This window comes from Geotrypetes seraphini, chromosome 1 (genome assembly GCF_902459505.1).
Source record: "Geotrypetes seraphini chromosome 1, aGeoSer1.1, whole genome shotgun sequence".
NCBI classification, from domain to species: Eukaryota; Metazoa; Chordata; class Amphibia; order Gymnophiona; family Dermophiidae; genus Geotrypetes; species Geotrypetes seraphini.
The window spans coordinates 193071304-193096285 of NC_047084.1; the positions used below are offsets into that span (position 1 = coordinate 193071304).

Here is a 24982-nt window from a genome sequence, read left to right on the forward strand (position 1 = left end):
GGGCGTGGTATAATGTCGGACCAAACAATCCGGGCAGCCGGAAACCAACCCCGAATCACCCCGAGATCATCAATAACAGTGTCAATTAAACATTTCCCGCTAAACGAGTCAACATCATTGCCCCCAAGATGAAGCAGCAACAGATCCGGACGCCGAGCACGATGTCGAAGGTCATCGAGAAGAGGCAACAGTTGATGCCACCGCATGCCTCGCTGACCCCACCACGAGACGTAGACTCCACACCGCTGAAGGCCCAAGTGCTGACCGCACGGTCTGACCACGGCACGCTCCCCCGCCCAATGGACAAAGGAGTGCCCGATGATCCACACCGACAGTACCCGCCGAACAGCATCTGCAAGGCAAAACTCAGCAGTCACGCACATCACAAAACCCGAAAACCCAGGGGTTAGTAACAGAAAGCCATGCAGTGAACCAGTACAGCCCACCCCCAATGCAAGTTCCCCCAACACCACTAACTGTAACACCCATCAACTCAGTCCCCCCTACTGGGAACCAATCCGTCCAGAACCCGACGGACGAATATAACCGCGATAGGCCGCGGACGACCAACGGCCAATTTGTTGAATAGCCGCAGCAGGCACACCCGCCTCAAAAGCACTGGTAGCCGCACCAATGCGGAATGAGTGAGTGCCATAGCGCGTCGGGTCCTCACCACACTGATTCAGAGCCCGCCGCAAGACCGCCAAAAATTGATAACGCGTGAGCCTCGCCCCATCCGCATGGATCAACAAGGCCAGATCAAGATGAGGACGAACCGCCATATAGGCAGCCAGGGATAAGACAGGGCACGAAGCGCAACCCACCACACGGTGTAGAACCACCGTGCGTCCCCTGCCCAGCTGGTCCGACTTAGAACGGGCAATGAAGAGGCGCACCAAACTCTGATCCACCTGAACTTGGCTAAACAGGAGCCCCCTAGAACCCGAGATGTCCGCTGGGTGAACTAGCAACTCCCCCACCCGCAAGGCTCCGTAAAAGGCCAACGAGAATGCAGCATGGAACAAACAGGCTTCAAAGGCCGATCTCGCCACTACCGGCAATAATTCCAGAAGACGGGATAACAAGGCATGCGTTACCGGTAGCCGGGAGTCGGGCAGCTGCGGCGCCACCCGACCCCAGGCGGCCAGCATCCGACGGGGCAAAAAACCTGACGCAGGGCAGGACCAACCAAAGGCCCTACAAAAGAAAGCAAAGCCCGTTAAGTGGCCAGCCGCCGCGCTACGGGAATAGCCCTCGAGATGAGAACCGGCCAGGAAGTCAGCCAGCAAAACCTCAGATACAGGGCCCGGGACCCAACCCCGAGCACGCAGGAATCCGAACACGGTCGAGAAACCCCGATTGTATCGGGTCCAAGTGGAAGGAGCTACAGACTGCTGCAACATTCGCCAGATCCGTTCACCACCAGGTTCCACAAACGCTCCGGCATCGGCGACCCCTCCACCTTCGCTGCAGGAGCCAGCTCTCGAAACTGCAAGAATTGAAAACGAGAGAGGGCGTCAGCAAGCCTATTCTGAACACCAGGTACATGACGAGCCCTAATGTATAAGTTAAGGCGTAAACAACGCAGAACAAGTTCTCGCATCACCGCATTCACCTGCAAACATCTAGCAGCTTGCCGATTCACAACTTCAACCACTCCCATGTTGTCACACCAGAAAACGACACGCCTATTCCGCAACTTCTCCGGCCATAAGTCGCATGCCACTAATAAGGGGAAAAGTTCCAGCAAGGTCACATTGCGGGTAACACCAGCCCGTCGCCAACTCTCCGGCCACGCAGCAGCGCACCAATCTCCTTGACAATAAAGCCCGAAACCCACACCGCCAGCCGCATCCGATTGCAGGTCTAGATCTAAGCTGGAAACGTCCGGGAACTGGATCGGGAGAGACCCATTAAATTGAGTGAGGAACAACGACCACATCTGTAAATCCGCCCTGATCCCTGCTGTGATCCGAACGAAGTGACGACGATCACGAACACCCGACGTTGCCACCGCTAAACGACGAGAAAAGGCCCGTCCCATAGGCAGGACCCGACAAGCAAAATTAAGCGACCCCAACAAAGACTGAACAACCCGCAAAGTAGGCTTTCGAGTACCCCACACCAAGGTGATCAAAGACAGCAACTGATGTACCTTGCACTGCGGAAGCCGAGTCACCATGGACCGCGAGTCAATCTCGATACCCAAAAAGGTGAGACATGAAGTAGGCCCCTCAGATTTATCAGCAGCTAATGGCACCCCGAAGTCCGCCGCCATGCACTCAAACGTAGATTTTAGCAGTTCACAATCAGCCGAACCCGCCCCCCCAACGAAAAGAAAATCATCTAAATAGTGAACTACCGACGCCTTTCCCGCGCGCCGCACTGTAACCCAATGTAGGAACGAACTAAATAACTCGAAAAAGGCACAGGATATCGAGCAACCCATCGGCAAACACTTATCAAAATAAAATGCACCTGCAAACCGAAACCCCAGTAACGGATAGGAAGACGGATGAACCGGTAGCAACCGGAAGGCCGATTCAATGTCAACCTTGGCTAACAAGGCTCCCCGGCCTGCAATGCGCACCAACTGTAACGCACTATCAAAAGAAGCATATCGAACAGAACAGAGGTCACGAGGGATGCCATCATTCACAGAGTGCCCCACAGGCCTGGATAAATTATGGATCAAGCGATATTTACCAGGTTCCTTTTTTGGAATGATCCCCAAAGGAGACAACACCATTACTGGGAACGGGCGCTCCCGAAAGGGACCAGCAACCCGCCCCATATCAAGTTCCTCACGCAACTTCCGCTGCACTTCCTCCCGCAACTGAGACACAGAAGACGCGTTAGAAGACTGTACGTTGGACTGAGGCAACGAACAAGGAATCACAAAACCCTCCCGAAATCCTCGAGCTAGAACCCCCGCCGCCCGCACATCCTTGTATTGATCCAACCAAGGCTGCATGACACCCACCCGGACCGGAGTGGGCAACCCAGGATCCCCTAATTCACTTGGCTGGGGCGGGAGGCGCCCCCACTCCTCTCTTGGGGCATTTGAGCGCCGAGTGCGCTTGCCCACATAAGGAACAGGCATGGCGGAAGTGGCATTCAGGAAAGGAACAGGAAGATTTATTGAACAGCCAACAGACGCCAGGGCCACCCCCCGCCCCAGAGCCTCCCGGAGGACGAAAGGAACGAACTCCCGCCGGGAATGGAGACCCCGGCTTACTGGACACACTCGACCCAGACCCACCGGGTTTCGCCATATGCGTCAACCATAGATTAATGTCTTGCGTGCCCCAAGACATGTGCCTATTCTCCTCCATCTTGTCCCGAAACGCTTCGTCATAATTGAGCCATGCCCACCCACCGAACCGCTGATACGCATCCAGAATAGAGTCCGCGTAGGCCAGCAAAAGACCATAGTCTTGAGGACGCTCCCGCCCCCAGACACTGGCTAACCTCAAGAACGCACGCGTCCAGTTCAAGACATTGCGGGAAACTAATCCCACTTTCGGCTTCCCAGCCTCCTTCTTGGTTTTCTTCTTACGTCCGCGCACCCGACCCTCTAAAAGCTTAAAAACATCAATACAAGCACGCTTCTTAATCTTATGACGCAGTGACCGTGGAACAATTCCGAGAGCGCCACGAGGGCAGGGACCCCCCGATCATCACCTTCCCGCACATGCCCGTCACTTGCTACCTGCCGAGGTGACCCCGACGAAGAAGACGACGTCGAAGAAGGAGAAGAAGAGGTTAAAGAAGACGAAGAGGACGAAGAAGAAGCCCTAGTCCGACGTCCCTTCTTACCCTTCCCCTTCCCCTTCCCCTTCCTCCCTTTGCCCCCAGCCCCAGCCACGAGGGCCATGTTACCCGTTATCCTGTCGCTGTCCGTCCTGTTTCCGGCAACGTCTGCTCCAGGAGTGGCGCCGTCCGCAGCTACCACCGTATCCAAAATCCTTCCAGCTGGCAGCACCGGCTCCTCAACTCCCGGCCGCTGGACTGCTGCATGTCCTCCGCTCGATACTCCCGCAGCAGACGGCCCTGCCCGGCTCTCACGTCCAGCGATGACATCCTGGGGGAAAAAATCCAGACAGGGGCCAGCAACCTGCGCAGCATGAGGGAACGTTAGCCCCGGAGTCCAAGCCCCCGCCTGCCGATCTCCCATGACCTCTAACCCCCGCGAGCCACCTCCTACCGCAGCGCCCGCACCCCAAGTCGACGGAGGAACAACCCCGGGAAACGGGGGCGGTACCATAGCCCAAGGGGCAGAGCCCCAAGGAGCCCCCCAATGCCCAGACATCCAAGGCAGCCACCAACCAGGAGGGCCGGCAGGCAACCCAGGACCCATCCCAGACGTCGATGGAAGAACCGGAAGCTCCACCACCCTGTCCCCCACATACCACCCTCCCCCGAGGAAGAAGACGCCGCCCCCAACCGGCCAGACTCCCGCACAACTCCAACCTGCCCCACAGCACCCTGTGCAGTCAAAGGCAGGTTAGGAGCAGGAAGGACCCCTACCGCTAAAGTCCCACTTACCCCACCGAGAGCCCCAGACAGAGCTCCATCCGGCCCAGTAACACCCCGGGACAAGCCTCGGCCCCTCCCCCGGACACCCGACCGGCGGCAACTGCCCCTGTGGGTAGACCCCGCAGGACTACAATCATCCGGCACCTCCCCGCTCACCTCCAGCGCTATCGCAGTTCGGGCGGCCGAACGCGAGCGCCGAGGAGGCAAGGCTCTACCCCCCCCAGCCACCACGCTCACCGGATCCGGGTCTGCCTCGTCGAGGGAGTCACCGGCAAGGAGGGACAGCTCAACAGCATCGGAGGGGTCCATAGAAGGCGAACTGGCCATCTCCCGACTGTACAGCAGACAACAGCAAGCACGAGGTAGGCCCGATCGCACCACTCGACGACGCCCAAAGCTGAAAGCTGCCTCGGAGGACCGGAAACCGTTACGGTCCTCCGAGCCTACAGCTTATATACCCCCCCACCCTACCCCACCCTGCGGCCCCAATTTGACCTTATAGGAGGTCCTTCCCACAGTGTGAAAGACCTCCTTCCCTCTTTAAAATTTTTTACCTATCCCCCTCCTCCTATCCACCCCCCCCGACGGACGGCAAACGCAGGCCACCCAGCTCCGCGTTAGAGCCGCCCGTCGAGACAGGCTCTCGGGCTTTTTATTCCTACCAAGTTATTGCAATCAACTGCCTCCTCACATCGGATCCCTCAAAGGGCTTCTGAACTTCAGGAAAGCAATTAAAAACTTACCTCTTCCCATAAATCCAGTCACTCCCTTCAAACCAAATGTATTCTAATGTATGCTGAACTAGTTCACTCTGTTAACTGAAGAGAAGAGCAACAAAATGATAAGGGGCCAGGAAAACCTCTCATATGCTGAGAGGCTGGAGAAGCTGGGGCTCTTTTCCCTGGAAAAGCAGAGACTTAGAGGGGATATGATAGAAACTTATAAGATCATGAAGGGTATAGCGAAGGTAGAGAGGGACAGATTCTTCAGACTGGCGGGGGCAACAAAAACTAGAGGGCACTCAAAAAAATTGAAGGGAGATAGGTTCAGAACAAATGCTAGGAAGTTCAGCTTCACTCAGAGGGTGGTGGACACCTGGAATGCGCTTCCAGAGGGGGTGGTAGAGCAGAGTACGACTTAGGGTTTCAAAAAGGGACTGGACGAGTTCCTGAAGGAAAAGGGGATTCAGGGGTACAATTAGAGGGTTACTGTACTGTACAAAATGCTTTAGAGTAATAAATCACTACAGGTCATTGACCTGGGAGGCCGCCGTGGAAGCAGACTGCTGGGCATGATGGACCTATGGTCTGACTCGGCAGAGGCAATGCTTATGTGCTTATGAAGATGGAAATAACCGTATGTTAACTTAAAGACCAAATTGTATGCTAAACTTGACTCCGTTTATCTAACATTACTGTACAAATGTAAATTCATAATTTGTCTATGCTTTATGTATGTCAACCTTGTTACCCATTCTGAGCTCGTTGGGGAGGATGGGATATAAAACTAGCCAAATAAGTAAATAATTGGCATTAATTGGTCTTAATTGAAAGTTAGGTGCCTAACTCAAAAACATGATTCTATATAAAGCAGGTGCAATTAGGGGATGGACCATGGACATCTCTTTTTGACTTAGGTGCACATATTTAAGCCAAGAAAACTCTGTCATAAATATGGTGCACCTGAAGGTTAGGATGACTAGTGACACCTAACACCACTTAGACGGCCCTAAGCATGATGCTATACAGCAGGGGTCTCAAAGTCCCTCCTTGAGGGCCGCAATCCAGTTGGGTTTTCAGGATTTCCCCAATGAATATGCATGAGATCTATGTGCATGCACTGCTTTCATTGTATGCTAATAGATCTCATGCATATTCTGTGGGGAAATCCTGAAAACCCAACTGGATTCCAGCCCTCGAGGAGGGACTTTGAGATCCCTGCTATACAGTGTGCTTGATTTTTATAGAATCACGCTTAGCGCCACATTAGTCAACGCCAATTTCGTAGGCAGCCTGTACAGAATCAGGCCCTTACTGTTTACTGCTTGCATTTGGATTTGTAGGGAAGCAAGAAATCCCCGGAGCCGGAAATATTGGGTGCTTATATATATAGTGAAAATCCAGTTTTTTTTAATTTAAAAAATGTGTAATCTACTGTTCAGGAAGCAACGTGGTAAAATACATAAATATTTTAAACAGTATCCTTGCATACTAAGCAGATTCCCCCTCATTCTATAATAGGGTGCTTAGATTAAAAATACTGTACTGCCATTCATGTGTGTAATTGTACACTTACGGCCTCTTTTACAAAGCCGTGCTAGCGGCTGCGCTGTGCTAACAACATTGTCCGTGTTTCAACAGTAATCTTCCTCAGGGGTCCCTGACAGTACTAGGATGAAAGATATGTGGAAAGGCTAAACAATCCAAAAGTATAGATGCGTAGAAGCTCTGCATATGACGCGCTTCAAAAACCAAATCAATATATTTTTTAATAAAGTCCAATTCAGGAACATCATCTCTCCAGTGTTTTGGTTTCTCTTGGACTTTTTCTCTGTGGATTCTCCAGGGTCAATTTCTTTGCTTTTGAATAAAGGTAATAGACTGGGAATGGTTGGGATAAGGTGCAGGGTAGGAGGGCCAAAGCAACCAGGGGTGTGTAGACAGTGTAGCTGTGAAATCAATCTCCAATGGAGCCCTCACAAACAAGCAGAGATAAGAGATGTAAAAGAAGGTCTCTAAAAGTATGTACTAGTTTCTATCCTGTGCTGAGTGGGGTGATTCATAGGGGTTTTCAGATAGAAAACAGTTTCAGGGACAGCAGATCCAGCATCCTATACTGTTTTAGAAAGACAGGGAAAATGTTTAGCCTGTAGAGACAAAATATGAATACCTGTAGATCTGTCGGAGCACAAAAAGCATTCATTAACCCCACAAGCAAGGAGAGATAAGAGTATAGCACCTATTCTGTAATTATGTGCTAATAAGTTTACCCAGGTCCCAAGTACCTAGCTATCTCAAGTAATAAAACAGTAAAGTGCACCTAGCCAATGTAAGCAACTAACTTAATTGATTGATAGGCTTAGTCAAAGCCAATAATTGGCACATAACACCTCCAGAGCACCAGACACCTTTCCTACTCCCACTTCCTACCTAGTTATTGGAATCAACTTCCTCCTCAAGTCCTACTCCCACTTCCTACCAAATCACTGCTGCAATTAGGTGCTAATGTGTATGCCATAGGCCTGGCATCAACTTTTGCAGCTACAATTAGACATGCTGACTTAAACTAATATTCTATAAGAACACATAACACTCGTAAGTCTTCTTATAGCATATACTCAGGGCCTGATGCACAAAGCTCCAACAACCCAGTAAAAAATACAGTGGTGCCTCACACAACGAACTTAATTCGTTCCAGGAGCAAGTTTGTTATGCGAAAAGTTCGTTATGTGAAACGCGTTTTCCCATAACAATACATGTTAAAAAAAATAATTCGTTCTGTAGCATAAAATATGCTAAGATGACATAAAAAAAGATAAATTTATCTTGTTAGAGCTGGTGTTAGACACAACTGGGGACTGCAAAGTCCAGGCAGAGGCTTACGGCTCTCTTTGACCAGGGGGGACAGTTGCCCTAGTTGCACTATCCTAACCCTATTCCTGCTATATGTGACTGTGGTATTCTGTTAGCATGATATAGAGGGGATATATGTGAAGGGGAGGGGAGACAGGGGTTTTGTTGATCCTTGCTGTGTATTATAATCACCCCCCACATACTCCCCAGTACCTTTTTTAATTCCTCCCATCTTTCCCAGCCAGTGGCGTACAGGCCAGAAGCGCAGAGATCAGGAGCAATTCCTCTGCACGCCTGTGTGGGCCCATGCCGATCTCCGAATGGCTGCAGTTAGTTCTTGTGAGTCCCGCGAGAGCTGGCTGCAGTTAGTTCTTGTGAGTCCCGCGAGAGCTGACTGCAGCCATTCAGAGATCAGCGCAGGCCCAGGCAGTAGCACAGAAGGCTTGCTCTTGATCTCTGTCTGCGCTTCTGGCTGGGAAATTTGCTAGACCACCAGTTCGAGTGAGCGGGTGAGATTAAAGTTGCAGCAGTGGTGGCTTTTTTAAAAAAATATGTGGCGGCGGGGGGAGGTTTAAAAATATGCGGTGGCGGCAGAGGCTTAAAAATATGCAGCAGCGGCGGCAGGGGGGTTTAAAATATGTAGCGCCACTGCACAGGGAGCCAGGCGGAGAGAGGGCAGTTAAGCGATGCAGCTCGGGCGACTTCGTTGTGTGAAACGAAGTTCGTTGTGGGAAGCAAGACCTGAAGTTCGTTGTGCGCAGCGTTCGCTGTGCGAGGCGTCCGTTATGCGAGGCACCACTGTACCAGGTTAGGAATGATTTTTGTTTTGCCAGGCTATATTCAGCACAAAGAACATGCAAATTATATGCTCACTGTTTTTTGGTGAGCAGTAGAGAATAACATGGGGACAAAGGTTCATCCTCATTCTCTCCCTGCAACCAAAGACTTTTTTTTTTTTCCTGTTCCTACCTCATCCCTTCAGTGAAGCACACTTCGTAGCCCCATCCCCTCACTGTCCCTGCATTCTAGATCCCCATCTCCTCACCATTCCTACAGATAATTTTGTTCCTTCATTTCCCCATGCTCAACTGGGCAGGAAAGCAACTGTGCTATTTGGGGATACAAATACGAGTAAATGTGGACCTCGAATCAAATATTTTGCCCTTTTTTCCCACCTGAAAGACACAGGGTCTATCTTCGAGTCAGGTCCTGGCTAAATTCTTGCCTGCCAGGATCCAAGTCTGTTCATGAGTGGGATCTATGGGGGTCTGTGGGAAAGGAATGAGGCCCCACTCCACAACCACAAAAACAAAGGTAGCACTTTCTTTTTAAGGCTGTGTGCTTTAGATCCAAGGGACAGACAGGGAAAAATGCTAGAGTACCTGAATAAACTCATATAAACCGTTCTGAGCTCTCCTGACTCTAGAGACTCATTGAAAAGGTCAGTTAGCGGAGCCACCAGAACTTTCCTAAATTTAAAACATTTCAAATAAAATGCTTTTCCTATCTTTTGTTGTCTGGACATTTTATTTTTTCATCATATGGGTTTCAATTCTCTTTTCCGCTTTCCTATCAGTCTTCTGTTAATTCTCCCTCAAGAAGCTGCTGTCCATTTGTCTCTTCTCCTCTCTCATTCCATTTCCTTGCTGCATCTGCCTCTGATATATTGATCTTCCTATTTTTGCTTTCCTCTTTTTTTGTTCTGCCTCTGTCCACTTAAATTTCACCCTCTAATGATTTTCCTTCTTTTTACAAATATCAGGAAGTTCTGCTTCACGCAACGAGTGGTGGACACCTGGAATGCTCTCCCAGAGGAGGTTATTGCGGATTCCACCGTTCTAGGATTTAAAAGCAAACTAGATGCACATCGTCTTATGAGAGGCATAGAGGGATGTGGGTGACTTAATTTACGCCAGGCAGGGCAGGGCCTCCGCGTGTGCGGATCGCCGGACTTGATGGACCATAAGTTTGATTCGGTGATGGCAGTTCTTATGTTCTTCCTTTTTAGATACCTTTTAAGTGCCTCTTTTACAAAGTCGCAGTAGCAATTCTATCACAGCAAAGACACTGAAGCCCATAGGAGCTGAATGGACTTTGGTGCCTTTGTCATGGTAAAATTCCTTTCTCGGCTTTGTAAAAGAGGCCTTAAGTTTCCATCACCTTCTTTCACCACAAAGCTCTCCCACTGTCCATCTCATTCCTTCCACAGCCTCCCATTTTACCATATTTCTACCCCCTGTAATCACTATCATTCATTTATTTGCCATCCCCCCTCTTTGGTCTCTTGCATGGTTTCCTCAATTTCGAGTGTCTCTCTCCCACAGTATTAGAGCAGCCCCGTGGCATGGGTTCAATTTGCTTACAGGCTGCGGAAGCAGCAAGAGAGAAGGCGGTGAGGGAGTCGAAGGGAAGGAAGCTTATTTCACCTCACCACACAGTCAAGGGCCCCCTGCCCTGTTTGCTGCCCCTTACGCTGGCCCTAGAAGGGGAAGAGATGCCCGGACAGTCTATTTGCCTTCCCCTAATGCTAGTGGGCCCCCCTGATGTTTTCAGGCCCGAGGCACGTACCTACTGGGCCTACCCTTTAATCCGGCCCTGAGTCCAAGTGCTGATTTATGCTGTTTTTGGACATCTTAGTGTTTTCAAAATGCCCCTAAAAATCTGATTTGTTATACAATATAATCTTATTGCTGTAACTGATTTCTGGGGAACCATTCCCTTGCCTCGCCCCATGTTTTCAATCTTTGACTGAATGACACAGAATCTATGATACGTTTTACCATCAAAGATAATGGACTCCAGAATTGCTCTTCAATAGGCCCAGGCCTACATCATCTCTCACTGAAAAGTATTAGATGTTAGGATTTGACTAGATCATAGCATTTATAATGGTTTATACTCCTTTATCTTAGCGTTTTGAGCACATTGGACTGAATTTTATAAATAGCACCAATTAAAAATTCACTAAGGGCTCCTTTTACTAAGGTGCGGTAGCGGTTTTGCGCACGCTACAATACCGCACGCACTAAACGCTAATGCCTCCATAGAGCTTGCGTTAGTATTTTTTGTTTAGCGAACGCTAGTAAAAGGAGCCCTAAGTACTATTCTAAAAATGATAACTCAAAGTTAGGAAATTATTCTAAAAATGATACTCAAAGCAGGAAATTAGAAAGGGCTTGACAAAGAGGGAAAACAAATAAATTAAAGTATTTAGGGAGACAGCAGGTTGGATTATACAAGGATAAAATTCAGCAGCAGAAAAGGAAGTATTTCTTAGCTAGGATAATTGATAGTGATAATTTGTCTAAATAACTTCTTAATATAGTTAAGATTTTCTACTCATCCAGAAGAAAATGTCTTAGATTTAGTAATTACACAAGATGATTTGGCAACATATTCAGAGTAAGATCTTTAATATTATAAGTGAACTAGATAATGAAAGAACTAGCTGGGGAAATATTTTGGCTGAATCATTTGTAGAAGAAGTGGTTGTTACTTTAGATCAAGGTATTCCGGCAGATCATATAATTTATAATGGAAAACATGAAAAACGATCTGCAAATGTTAGAGGAATGGTCTAATGTAGTGAATCTTAAACCTGTCCTGGGGGACCCGAAGCCATTCAGGCTTTTGTGATATCCCTAATGAATAGAGGCAGATTTGCATATAATAGAGGTGACAGGCATGCAAATCCCTAATTAGGGATATCACGAAAACTTGACTGGCTGAGGGTCCCCCATGACAGATTTAAAGAAGCACTGGTCTAATGTCTGGCAATTAAAATTCAATGCAAAGTGCAGAGTGATGCATCTGGAGTAGAAATCGGAGGGAGGTGCTGGGAGGTGAGAGGCTGATATGTATGGATGGGGAGAGAGATCTTAGGGTGATAGGGCCAGATCTACAAAACAGCCTAACGATCCGATCCGGATCCCGGTGGACTGATTCATGAAGCATCCTCATGCAAATGAGGACGATCAGAATCATGCCCCCAGCTGACTGCACGGATCGCTCTCCAGTGATCGGCAGAGTTGGAGAAAAAAAAAAATTTAACTTTTTACTTTTCTCGAGCCCTTATTACTTAACTTCGCAAGCCCGTGGTTTTAACCCGATTTAAACCCGCGGGTTAAAACCACAGGCTTGCATTGTGGAGAAGGGCAGGAGAGTTGGGGCAGAGAGCAGAGAAGCAGGAGATTGGGGCAGAGTGCAGGGTGACCAGAGCAGAAGAATCTGGGCAGAGAACAGGGTTTTTACACAAACTACTGGTCCTCAGCAGTTGCTTGTTTTTGGATCGGGCATCCCAGTCGGTGTGCCTGCATTTGAGTAGTGAATCACGTCCTTCCTACTTTGCATGTCATTTCCCCTCATTTGCCTGCACTGATCGGATCGGATCAGAGGATGATCGGCCATGAGGTTAGTGAATCGGGTCAGAGGAGAATCGGGTTGCAAAGGAGTCACTAAGTCACTAAGGACTTGATCGGTGGGCTTAGTGAATCTAGCCCTTAGTGTCTGAGGATCGTAAGGCAAAGAAACAGTGTGATAAGGCGGTGGCTATAGCTAGAAGGATGGTTGGCTTATAGAGCGGTGTAACCAGCAGAAGAAAGGAGGTGTTGATGCCCCTGTTCAGGTCATTAGTGAGGCCCCACTTGGAATATTGTGTTCAATTTTGGAGATCATATCTGGCAAAGGATATAAGAAGACTTGAAGCAGTCCAGAGAAAGGTGACACAAATGATAGAGGGTTTGCGCCAAAATACATATGTGGAGACTGGAAGACCTGAATATGCAAACTCTAGAGGAAAAGAGGAACAAGGGAGATTTGATAAAAACATTTAAATACTTGTAATGTATTAATAGCGAACCAAATCTTTTTCTAGAGAAGTGAAAATGGTAAAACTAAAGAGCACCAATGAGGTAACAGGCTTAATTATATAAATGGCGCCAGTCAGCATGGTTGTCAATCAACTACACAGTGCCATTTATAGAATCACTCCTAGTGGTGCCTAAGTGGGCTTAGGCATCACTAGGCATCCTGATGATAGGCACCATTACATTAGGCCAGAGTTTTTCTGACCTAACACAGAAGCCTAGCAATGCCTAAGTCAGCTACGTCTATTCTCTGCCCCTATCCATGCCTACTTTTCAGGTAGGCATCGGTAAGCTCCTCAACTTAGGCATCACTGGGTACCACTTGATATTCTGTGTGGAACTGAATTGATTTTTTTTTTTTAAGTTTTTAATTGGTTTTTAATGGTGTAGTCAATTAAACCAATTTTGTTTAAAAAATTTATGCAGAATTCAGTTAGGCATCCCCAATTAGGGCACCTAGCGGCAGCTAACCTAGTCACCATTTTTAGGTCCTCTGTGTTTATTCCATGCTTTTTTGAATTCCGTCACAGTTTTCCTCTCCACCACCTCCCTTGGGAGGGCATTCCAGGTATCGACCAACTCCGTGAAAAAGAATTTCCTAACACGTACTCCTAATTCTACCACCCTATTTTTAGAATTTCCCCCTTTAATACAACATGAAAAAAGATTTTTAAAAATTTTCCCAAAGAGGTCATATAAAGTAAAATTTCTTGATTAATTCACATATCAGTTAAAATATTATCAAATTGGGTTGTACTTTTTACTGAGATAATCCAAGGAGTAAACCAGTCCTGCATAACATTGTCAATTTTTTTTCTGACTCTGCTGCTTTCAAACTTAAAGTCTTAGGGGCTCCTTTTACAAAGGCGCGCTAGCAGGGTTAACGCGCGTGCGACTTTTCATCACGCGCTAACCCCCGCACTGGCCAAAAACTACTGCCTGCTCAAGCGGAGGCGGTAGCGGCTAGTGCGTCCAGCGGTGTAGCACGTGCTATTATGCGTGTTAAACCGCTCGTGCGCCTTTGTAAAAGGAGCCCTTAGGTCTCCTTTTACTAAGGTGCGCTAATGTTTTTAGCGCATGCTAACCACATGCTAAATAAAATATACTAATGCAAGCTGTATGGAGACGTTAGCGTTTAGCGCGCACGGCATTGTAGAGCATGCTAAGCGTGCGCTAAAACCGCTAGCGCACCTTAGTAAAAGGAGCCCTTAAAGTTCTTCCAAAGTATTATTTCCCTTAGGAAATGCTAGCAGTTGATTTTAAACAAAGTAGATTTTGAGAAACTATAGAAGTATAAAGGGACATTTTTTATATGATGTCTGTCCTTTTTGGGATGTTTTGTGAAAAATGTCCAAAAATCAAATGATGAATAGAGTGATTTTGAACTAGAAAAGAAATCTATATTTTTGTTCCAAAATTTCCATTTTCTAGATTTTTTTGTGCTCAGTATTCTTTAAATACCATTTATGGGGGGGAGGGGGATACAACCTATGGAAACACAAACAAACAAGCCATTGGGACAGCATTTCTCATAGATTTGCCAAACAGACATCCCAGCAGAGCAGTGAGACAGCCTAAGGGGCACTGCAGTGCACTTTACATAATAGGTCCAAAATACATTTACTGAAACACCCCTATATTGTACTGTGAGCACCCAGGGACAGAAGAAAAATGCACCGCTACAATAACCCTCAAGCCTGCAGGTGTCGCCTATATGTAGGTACAGCAGGTATTTAGTGGTTTTTGGACGGCTTACACTTTCCACCACATGTGTATCAATTAAAGTAGGATATGGCCCTGGAACCCCTTTTCTACAGTCCATTGCACTGACCATTGACCTGGGACCAGCTTGCTTCTCTAATAGAAATAGCCATCATGTCATAAAGCCTAGTATGTACTGCCACTGTCACATCTTTGGGGGATGGGAGGAGTCAGTGACCACTGGGGGATTAAGGGAGGGTTATGCCTTGATCTCTCCAGTGGTCATCTGGTTAGGGTTACCAGACGTTCGGATTTCTCTGGATATGTCCTCCTTTTGAAGACATGTCCGAGGGTCCGGACGACTTTTCAAAACCTGGCACATTGTCTGGTTTTTGAAAAGCTTTCCGTCATGCAGGAGGGCATCCGCGCATGTGCAGATTTCCTGCCCAACGAGAGCAGGGGGCGGGGCTGGGGCGGGATTGGAGGCGGGGCTGGGGCAGGATCGGGGCATGATGGGGCAGAACCGGGGTGGGATGGGTGGAACTAGGCGGGCCTGGGGGTGGGACTAACATCTGGTCATTTAGGATACCTTTAGGATAACTTTTGGGAACACCCAAGTCCCACCCAAAACAACCCCCCACCCTTGAAATTTGGACAAACTGCAGAGAAAAAAAACATCTGAAATCAAAGTTTTGAAAATCACAGCTTAGATCTTGTGGCAGGAAAAATGTCCTGCTGATGCTGTATGACATTTTTCAGATGTGTTTTATCTTTTGAAAATGAGCACAATAGTCTTCTGTAATATGCATTAATTGTTTTCTACATTTGTAAGTCTCAATCTCTCTCTTTTTAGGTTGGTGCCTGCATTGTTAGTTCAGAAAACAGGATTGTAGGAATTGGGTACAATAAAATGCCTAATGATTGTACAAAAGCCTTCCCTTGGGATAAAGAAGCAGCCAGCCGACTGGATACAAAATATCCTTATAGTATGTACTTACTTACTTTACTTTTAATAAGTGAGATATTTGAATCTTTGATTCCCGATGATCTTCTGGATAATTTGCAAAATATTTGATCATAACTTGTTCTTCATCATCCTCTGCTGCTAAGCTGGAAGTTTATGCAGTGCTTCACTGAATTTGAAGTGCATCATCACCCCTGAACAGCAGAGGATCATATATAGCCAGAGGTACTGCACTGCCATTGTCCTTGTCCTCCTGGTAAGTGGAATAGCCCCAGGTGTGCAAATGAGGGAACTGGAGGGTTGGGAAAGAGCAAGAGATTGAGAGAAGGGGCAAAAGTGAGTGGAAAGGATGCAGGTTGTGTTGAGAGAGGGCAAAGTGAGAATCCAAGATGCTGACAGGTGTGACTAAGGGAGATTAGAAAGGAGTTGCTGGGATAGAATGAGGGGTATGGGGTATAGGTGTGTAGGAAAGAGAATGACAGGATCAGAGGCAGTGGCATAATAAAGGGGTGGTAAGGGTCCACCCCAGGTGCTATCTTGGTGGGGGCGCTGGCTCCTGTCCTACCCTCGGCCTTTTCCCTGTACCTCTTTGATGTTTCTGGTGTGCAGCAACCCCAATTTGCTGCTCATGCCAGCGTCGGCTCGTCCTCTGATGTTACTTCCTGGACGTGCACCAAGGAAGTGACATCAGAGGAAGATCCGACGTTGTTGCGAGCAGCTGGTTGGGGGTTGCTGCTCATGCCGGAAATGTTAGAGGTACGGGGGAAGGTAAGGGGCATACGCTTGTGGCAGGAGGGGGCGGGGATGGAGCAGATGGGAGTGGAGGGGCGGAGAAGAGGGCAGGGGAAGGGCATCACTGTCCTGGGCACCTCTCACTCTCGCTGTGCCACTGAATGTAGGTCTTATGGAGTTTAAGTGCATTGACTCTCCTCCTCAAGTTGAGATCTCCTCCTGATGGATCACCTCATTTCCTTTTCCTCTTTCCTCTGCCTCTCTTACCTGAAATCCCTTCTCTTTTTGTCTCTGCATTCTCCTATGCCTCTTCTGAGATCTTTCTTTCTGTTGACAAGTAGAAGTGAGTGAATCCAACACCGGTATGAAACAGTGCATCATATCTTTGCCAAGGAGTACACAAATGATTCAGAGTTTTTGGCTAGGTTGGTTCTGCGTCTTTTTGCTACTTCAGCTTATCTGCTGTTTTCTTTGCTCACATGTTTAAAGACAATAGACTGTTTTCAGTCCAATTCTTTATATGTGAGTTTGCAAATCATTGGACCCCTGAGGAAGGTGTGTTCACTGAAACACGGACCGTGTAGGGTCCGGTTGGATTTTTATCACTGTATTTTTTATCACTGTACTTTTTGAATTGAATTTTCATGTTTTTATGTTAGTGTATAATAAATTTTCTCCAGAACATCTATATCCACAGTTTTTTTGTTTTTGTTTTCATCTACATAGGATTACCATATGTCCAGGAAAACCTGGACGTCCTCTTTTTTTAGAAGAGTGTCCAGATGGTATTTTTTCAAATGGGGAAGTCTGTCTGGGTTTTGTCGGCTCTCCGTACTCTCCCAACTACCTTCTTCCTGGCTGCTGTAATTAAATTTTCAAACAGGTGGCAGCCTGCCCAAGAAGCCACCTCTCTACAGGTCCCACCTATGCAGGAATAGGAAGTCTCTGGAGAGAGGCAGTTTCCAGGGCAGGTTGCCACTGCCGGCTGCCCAAAGTTTTAATTAAAGTAGACGGAAAGGAGGTAGGTGGGGGACTTAGGAGCTGGAGAGAGAAAATTTGTTAGGAGGAGCTAGTAGCATTGGAAGTCTGAAAAGGGAGGGCTGAAGAATCAGCATCAGGAGGGGAGAGGCTGGAGAAACAGCATGAGGAAGGGAAGGCTAGAGAAGCATTATGGAAAGGAAAGAGTGCTGGAGAAAAGAGCATGCAGTAGGGCAATGCAGTGCTGGATGGGAAGGGAGAGACAAACAGCAGGAGAGAAGGTTGGAAGGAGAGAGAATCACCTGTGGAGGGGTTTGGGTTTGGTTGGAAGAAAAGAGAAAGAAGCATGCATGGGGGAGGGAGGAGGGTTGGAGGAAGGGGGAGATAAGACACAGTCACTTAAAGGGTACAGAGGATGGGAAGGGGGACCAAGGAAATTGGTGGAGTGTGGGCAGTGTCTTTTTTTTTTTTTTTTTGTCTTCACAAATATGGTAACCCTAGTTCTGCAGGTCTACCAGGATTTCTCCTGAGTTGCACAGTATGGTAATGTGAGAGCAGTGTGGGAGCAAGGCCTTCATAAAACAGTCAGACAATGATACAAGTGAAACAGAACCCCTTTTATTAAACAATACTGAATCCTGTTATCTCAAAGATGTAGTAAATAAAGAACGTCTCTTTAAGTTCAGAGGCAAACTTTGCACAGTCCTCAGACCTTCTGTAAATATAGCTACTTGCAGGGTTGCACAAACACAGGCCAAGCTCCAGCCAGACCTAAACAGGATTCTTGGTTTACCTTAGCCAACGTCTAAGGTAAACTACACAAGCTGGAGAGACCTAAACTCCAGGGCAGCTTCCCTCATCCCTCTGCCTCAGGCTCACTCCTGGAGACCTCTTGTCTCAGGGCCACCCTCATCTGCTCTTACCTGTTTCCTTTGAACCTAACATTCTTTTGTTTATGTTGTTAACATTCTTTTGTTTATTTCTCAAGTTAGTGCCACCTGCTGGAAGGTAGCTTAACTGCCACATCAGTGAGGGAGTGTTTATACTATGCTACTCACTGCCTCACACAAAACTTGTACTGATTCCATATCTCAATGCTAAGAATGTTATGTTTTTAAAGCAGTTCTTAATTCAGATTTGTATGTAACACAGAACTTGTACATTTTAAGATTCATGCTGCTTACCTCTGCTCCCAGCTGACAAAAGGGCCAACTGTCCCAGTGTTCCCTTTAAGGTACAGTATGCACAATCACACACTGTTCTTAATGTGGCCATTCATCATTTCTGAATCTGCTACAGGAGAAGTGTAGGAGTCTATGCCACTGGAAATACTGCTTTGTGAAATCAAATGAAGCCGCAACCATGTTCTTAAGTAAGAGTCATACTTAAGTTGGGCGTCTGTAACTCGGGATTGCCTGTATTATGTATGTTACATGATCTTTAAGATTATTGATGAAGAGGAATCTGTCTATTTGAGAGAACTGTTGTAGTGGTACATCCCAGTAGGAGCACTGAAGCTGGGATAAATTTGTTGTAGGGTCTGAGTACATAGGCTGCCAAATTAGCTACAGATAGGCAAGGGTGGTCCTAAGTTATAGAATTTGTTGATTTTTTTTTTTTACATTAGGTAACTATTTCAAAAGGGATTGAAATCTTTGTTTACTGTGGCTTTTGTGGCTTTTGGGGAGTTGAGGACTTTGGTTGTTGTGTTGTGAGACTCTGAGTCCTGTTAATACACAGTTGCATCACATTATTATAACCACCTGCTAATATCCAGAATAACCACCTCTGGCAGCATGGATGGCAGCCAGACACCATGGGAGTGACTCAGTAAGATGCTGGATGGTTGCTAGAGGTATCTGGAGCCATGCAGACCGCAGTGCGTCTGACAGTTGATGATGGGTGTGTGGTGGTGGATCCAGTCGTCAAACATCGATTGAGGTGTCCCAAATATGATCGATTGGGTTAAGGGCTGGGGAATTCAAAGGCCAAGGAAGTAGCTGAAAGTCTTGGTCGTGCTCTGTGAACCACTCATGAACAATTCTGGCGGTATGTGTCGTCACATTGTCCTGTTGAAAGATCCCATCAACCATAGCGAAGATCATCAATATGTACGGGTGTAATTGATTAGCAAATATGAAGAGATACCTCTGGAAGGCACTCTCAACCGATATGGGTATCAAGGGACCTAGACCATACCAAGAAAAACATTCCCCAGAGCATAACACTGCCACTACCAGCTTGTGTATGTCCAACATTGGTTGCTGGGTGTTCGTTCTTGACGGTTTCATGCCTGACACATCAATGTCCATCCATTTAATGGAGCTCAAAACATGACTCATCGGAGAAGGCAATCCTGTGCCAGTACAGCTGTGCAAATTGCAGCTGTTTTTTGCAATGAACCCTCATGAACATGGGTGCAGTCACCAGCCATCTGCTCCGGAGCCCCAATTGCAACAGGGTTCACTACACATTCATTTTGGACACACATCTGGAAGCCCCCTGGTTCGTTTGGATGGTGAGTTGCTCCACGGTAGCATGCTGATAGGCCCACATCAACCTGCACAGCCGACACTCACCTCTCTCATCAATGCCACCTTGGGTCATCCAAAAGATGCCACTCACAATATACTTTAACCATAGCAGCCCGTGAACAGTTCACAAACTCTGGTTCCGAAATGCTACCGCCCTTGATTATGCTAGCCAATGCTTATGCAATGCTAGCCAATGATTATGCCTTTTTCAATGTCTGATAAATCACACATTTTCCCCATGACAGCCACAGTTGATATATTGGCAACTTGCTGACATCTCACCTTATATACCCATTAAGTCTGGGCGCAACACATGCATTCGTTCATTGGCTCTGCATTCCTGACATCAGAAGTAGGCAGTGGTCATAATAATTTGGCTTGAGCTGATGAGGATAATTGTATTAAGCAGAATATAAGGGGGGGCATAACTAATATGTATTAGATACACTTTTAGTTAGGGCTCTGAAAGACACTAATATTATATGGAAGATGTAGCTGAATAGAAATCCTTCAGTAACCTGTGACAGAGCAAAGATAGCACGCAGAGTATATTTTTTCCTTCAAAGAACAAAATATTTTGGTTTAATGTCTGGAACAAGACGCTGGGGCCATAACAATGGTTCCATGAAAATAAACTAAAAGTCACACTGACATATTTTTTGCTTGATGAGTTAGGAGAAATCATGTGACTATAACCATGTGATTGTAGAAATGTATTGGTTAGCAAATGAGAAAGTTTCTGGTAAACATATTTTTTTTCCAGTAGTTATTTAGATGGTTTAGAGAGAAAAACACATCTGTTTATAAGAACATAGTTTTCTTCCACTTACATAGTTAGGGCAAATATTGATGAGTTGGAGTTATAGAAGATCATGTGATTGTTTCTGTGAATGAGATATTTGCAATAGAATAGAACATGTCTGCACAGTCCTTCTATTGCTGACAAGAGGTGAGATAAATAGCATGTGATAGTTAAGTCACTGTTGCTAAGGAAATTACTAACAAAATAGAATTAATAGCAGACCATGTGATCTCAATGGAAACCAATAGAATAATTGTAAATGGATTGTGATTGGAAGATGTACCAACTATGTATGTTTAGTAATGAATTAATTAATGATGTCAATAAAATGGCCAGTCAACTGTATTGGGGAAGCCTTTCTGATGTCCCATTATTTTAGAGGATGCAGAAACTCTTCTCAAAGCTTTGACTATTTTTAATCACACTTTTTGTGTGAGATTTCTCTCTCTGATATCCCCTGAAATAGAATTAAGAACTGAGGACTATATGGAAGTATTAGGAGGCAGCTAGATAGCCTGTATATATATATTTATCCCAACCAAACAGAACATGTAAGTTTTTTTTTTTATTGTGAGCCACCTTCAACAATGCTTTTGCTAGGTAGATTATAAATAAAAAGTGCAAAGTGCACAGTTGTCCCCTGCATTTTCTGCACCATCAAAGATCAATAGACACCACATTAGTGGTGTCCAGTCTCTTCCTCTGTCAGCAAGTCATAGCAATGCCTTCTCAGTGCAGATCCTGAATAGATTGCCCCAGTATAAGATTCATTATGCATTAGTAAACCACCCAGATCAGGACATTTTTTTCCTCTGGAATCATCCTTACAAGCCAGTGGCATGCAGTGACATTTATAGCAGGGGATTTAGTAGATGAGTTAAACCAGTGGTGACTAACCTCGGCCCTCGCCAAGTCGGGTTTTTCAGGATTTCCACAATGAATATGCATGCGATCTACATGCAAATAATGTCATGCATAGTCATTGGAGTAATCCTGAAAACCCAACTAGATTGAGGCTCTCAAGGACTGAGGTTGTACGCTCCTGTGCTAAACATTGGTGCAATACATACCTTTAACCAAGGTTAATGTGCTCACTCTGCTGAATTATGTCAAGGCTTGGTCTCTTTCTGAGAGCCACAGCAAATCCCTCTGATCTGCTTCCTATGCAAAAAGAATCTGCTGGTGCTCCTCAATCAGCAGCTGCCACAGCCTGTCATTTCTCCTGTCTCTTGATTAAACTAGAGATTCATCTTCTGCTGGGGACCGCCGCTTTTTTCATTTCTCAAATGAAGCATATGCCTGTAGCCACCACTGCTTCTTTTCACAGGCCTCCAGAACTTGATGTGACTTTTCTCTAGAATGCTTCTCTCCCATTGGGGCCCATCACTGTTGCTGCTACCAGGGTATTGTTGCTTTTTTCTGCATAGACACAGAATGAGAGAAAAGCTTTGTTAATCAGGCCCTATGTTTCTTCATATTGCTGTCGGAATGCTCTTATTAGAACATTTCAGTAAAAGGCAAGTAGTTTTACATTCCTAATGGTCATGGTGGCAGTCAGGGTACTCATTTTCAAATTTCATGTATAGCTCTTCCTTAACAGTTCACATAGATGGAATCTTTTGTCCCAATGTCTTAATTTTACATTTCTTATGAACTTGGATGCACACTTGCACGCTGGCTACAGAGTTAAATGTTCACCTTTCTGTTTTTTGAACCTCCCACAGTATCCCATGCTGAACTGAATGCTTTTGTGAACAAAACTGTGGTAGATGTGAGGGGCTGCAGAATCTATGTCACCCTGTTCCCATGTAACGAGTGTGCAAAGATCATCATTCAGTCAGGTAAGGAGAGCTATGCCAGCTTCATTTTCCACATCTGTAATGCTGTCGCTCTGCTTCAGTACCTCATTAGACACTGGGGTTTTTAATTGCTGTAATTTAGATCTGTATTAATTGCACTATCAACTTTGCAAGAAACTTCTAGTGCTTCATGTTTGTACAGTGTTAAGACTAATTACATCCTCTGTGATTCATAGCATATTTTCAATTTAAATTTGCAGCATCTAGCAAGAGCTGGCAAAAAGCAATGCAAGCATTGCATATAATTACTGTCAATTTATTAGGGGCAAATTCTATAAGAAGCGCCCAAAAGTTAGGCGCCGAAATAGGCACCGTTCAGCGCGATTCAAGTAAAATTGGGTGCTGTTTAGTGAATCACGCTGAGCGGCACCTATTTTGGAGGCACCCAATAAATAGGCCTGCTCTAGGCACAACTAAAAGTTAGGGGGCCATGCGAGGGCTTAAGTACGCTTAAGAGCAGCGATTCTGTAATAAGGCGCCTAACACAAAGCCACGCTCACGCCTAACATGCATAGCGCCTATATTTCTGAAGGCCGACTAAATTTTTAGAGGCGCCTTGTTACAGAATTGTTCTTTCTTGATAGGTGCCTAAGTTTCAATTATTACTGATTAAAAAGTTTAATTGAGCTTGTTATTCAATTTAGATAGGCGCTTATCTGGTTGGGCGCCTCCAAAATAGGTGCCTAACATTAGGCGCCGGTTATAGAATTGGGGCCTATGCTCTGACATAGTGATCCTTATTTTAGAAGCATTCCTGTGTGTGGGCAAATGCCGAGTTCCATAGTGTCCTCCAACCTTGGAGCAGCAAAGTACCTAAAATGGGCTTACTAGGGATTCCTGGAATCCAGTGGTGCAGGATTGATGCCCACTTGCTCTGTCACAATGCTACCCCTAAGGGGTCAGGCTTCCATACATAGGCAGTAATACCACAATGCTGCCACTTGAGGTCTTAGCAGCCATTTTGAGTCAGTGGAGCATCATGGAAGTGTGGGCTTCACTTTTATCCCACTAGACCAGGGGTCTCAAAGTCCCTCCTTGAGGGCGGCAATCCAGTCCGGTTTTCAGGATTTCCCCAATGAATATGCATGAGATCTATGCATTATGCATCATGTCTTCATCAGTGAAGACATGAAGACTGCCAATCAAGTGGAGCGGGCTTCATCTAAGGCTAGGCAGATCATAGGATGTATACGTAGGAGTTTCGTCAGCCGCAAGCCTGAAGTCATTATGCCATTGTATAGATCCATGGTGAGGCCTCATCTGGAATACTGTGTACAATTCTGGAGGCCTCATTACCACAAGGATGTACTGAGGCTTGAGTCAGTCCAGCGAATGGCCACCCGGATGGTCTCGGGACTCAAGGATCTCCCGTACGAGGAACGGCTGGATAAATTACGGCTATACTCACTCGAGGAACGCAGAGAGAGGGGAGACATGATCGAGACATTCAAATACCTCACAGGCCGTATCGAGGTAGAAGAAGATATCTTCTTTTTCAAAGGTCCGACGGCGACAAGAGGACATCCATGGAAAATCAGGGGCGGGAAATTGCACGGCGACACCAGGAAATACTTTTTCATCGAAAGAGTGGTTGATCGCTGGAATAGACTTCCACTTCAGGTGATCGAGGCAAGCAGCGTGCCTGATTTTAAGAAGAAATGGGATCGTCACGTGGGATCTCTGCACAGAGATAAATAGGGGAGGGTCATTGGGGTGGGCAGACTAGATGGGCCGCGGCCCTTATTTGCCGTCTTTTTCTATGTTTCTATGTGCATGCACTGCTTTCAATGCATATTCATTGGAGAAATACTGAAAACCCGACTGGATTGCGGCTCTCAAGGAGGGACTTTGAGATCCCTGCACTAGACCCTCAATATTTTATTTATTTTGTTTAGATTTATTAACTGCCTTTTCTTGAAGATATTCACCCAAAGTAGATTACAATACATTGAATAGAAATCAAGGACTCTAACTGAGGTACTTGGGGGCAATAGTGGATCAAGTGACTTGCCCAGAGTCACAAGGAGCAAGCTGGGATTGAGCTTGCAACCTAAGGGTGCTGAGACAGCAGCTCTAACCACTAGGCCACGTCCCAATAAAACTGAGATGGGATTCAATGTAGGTGCCCAACTTATTTAAAAGGCTTAATCGATACTGATAGTTGGCACTTAACATCTCATTATTGATGTTAATTGGACTTAATTGAAAGATGAGCACCTAACTCAGGGGTCCTTTTACTAAGGCGCGCTATCCGATTTAGCGCATGCTAAATGCTAAGGCATCCATTATATTCTTAGCATTTAGCACACACTAATCAATTAGCACGTGCTAAATCGGTTAGCGCACCTTAGTAAAAGGACCCCTCAGTGTGATTCTATAAAAAGGCACCATCCAAAGCATGTAGTTTAAAAAAAAATAAAAAAAAAAAGTGGGTGG

At 46.2% G+C, this 24982-nt stretch overlaps 1 protein-coding gene across 3 annotated transcripts in view; it reads left to right on the plus strand.

Annotated features, from left to right (window-relative positions):
* Window positions 1-24982, plus strand: part of LOC117359779 (deoxycytidylate deaminase-like) — a 108692-nt gene that overhangs the window by 71616 nt on the left and 12094 nt on the right. For all 3 annotated transcript variants that reach the window (XM_033943022.1, XM_033943032.1, XM_033943014.1), the window contains exons 3-4: window positions 15531-15663; window positions 22412-22528. In XM_033943022.1, coding sequence (XP_033798913.1) covers window positions 15531-15663; window positions 22412-22528 — 250 coding nt within the window. The remainder of the gene's footprint in view (window positions 1-15530; window positions 15664-22411; window positions 22529-24982) is intronic.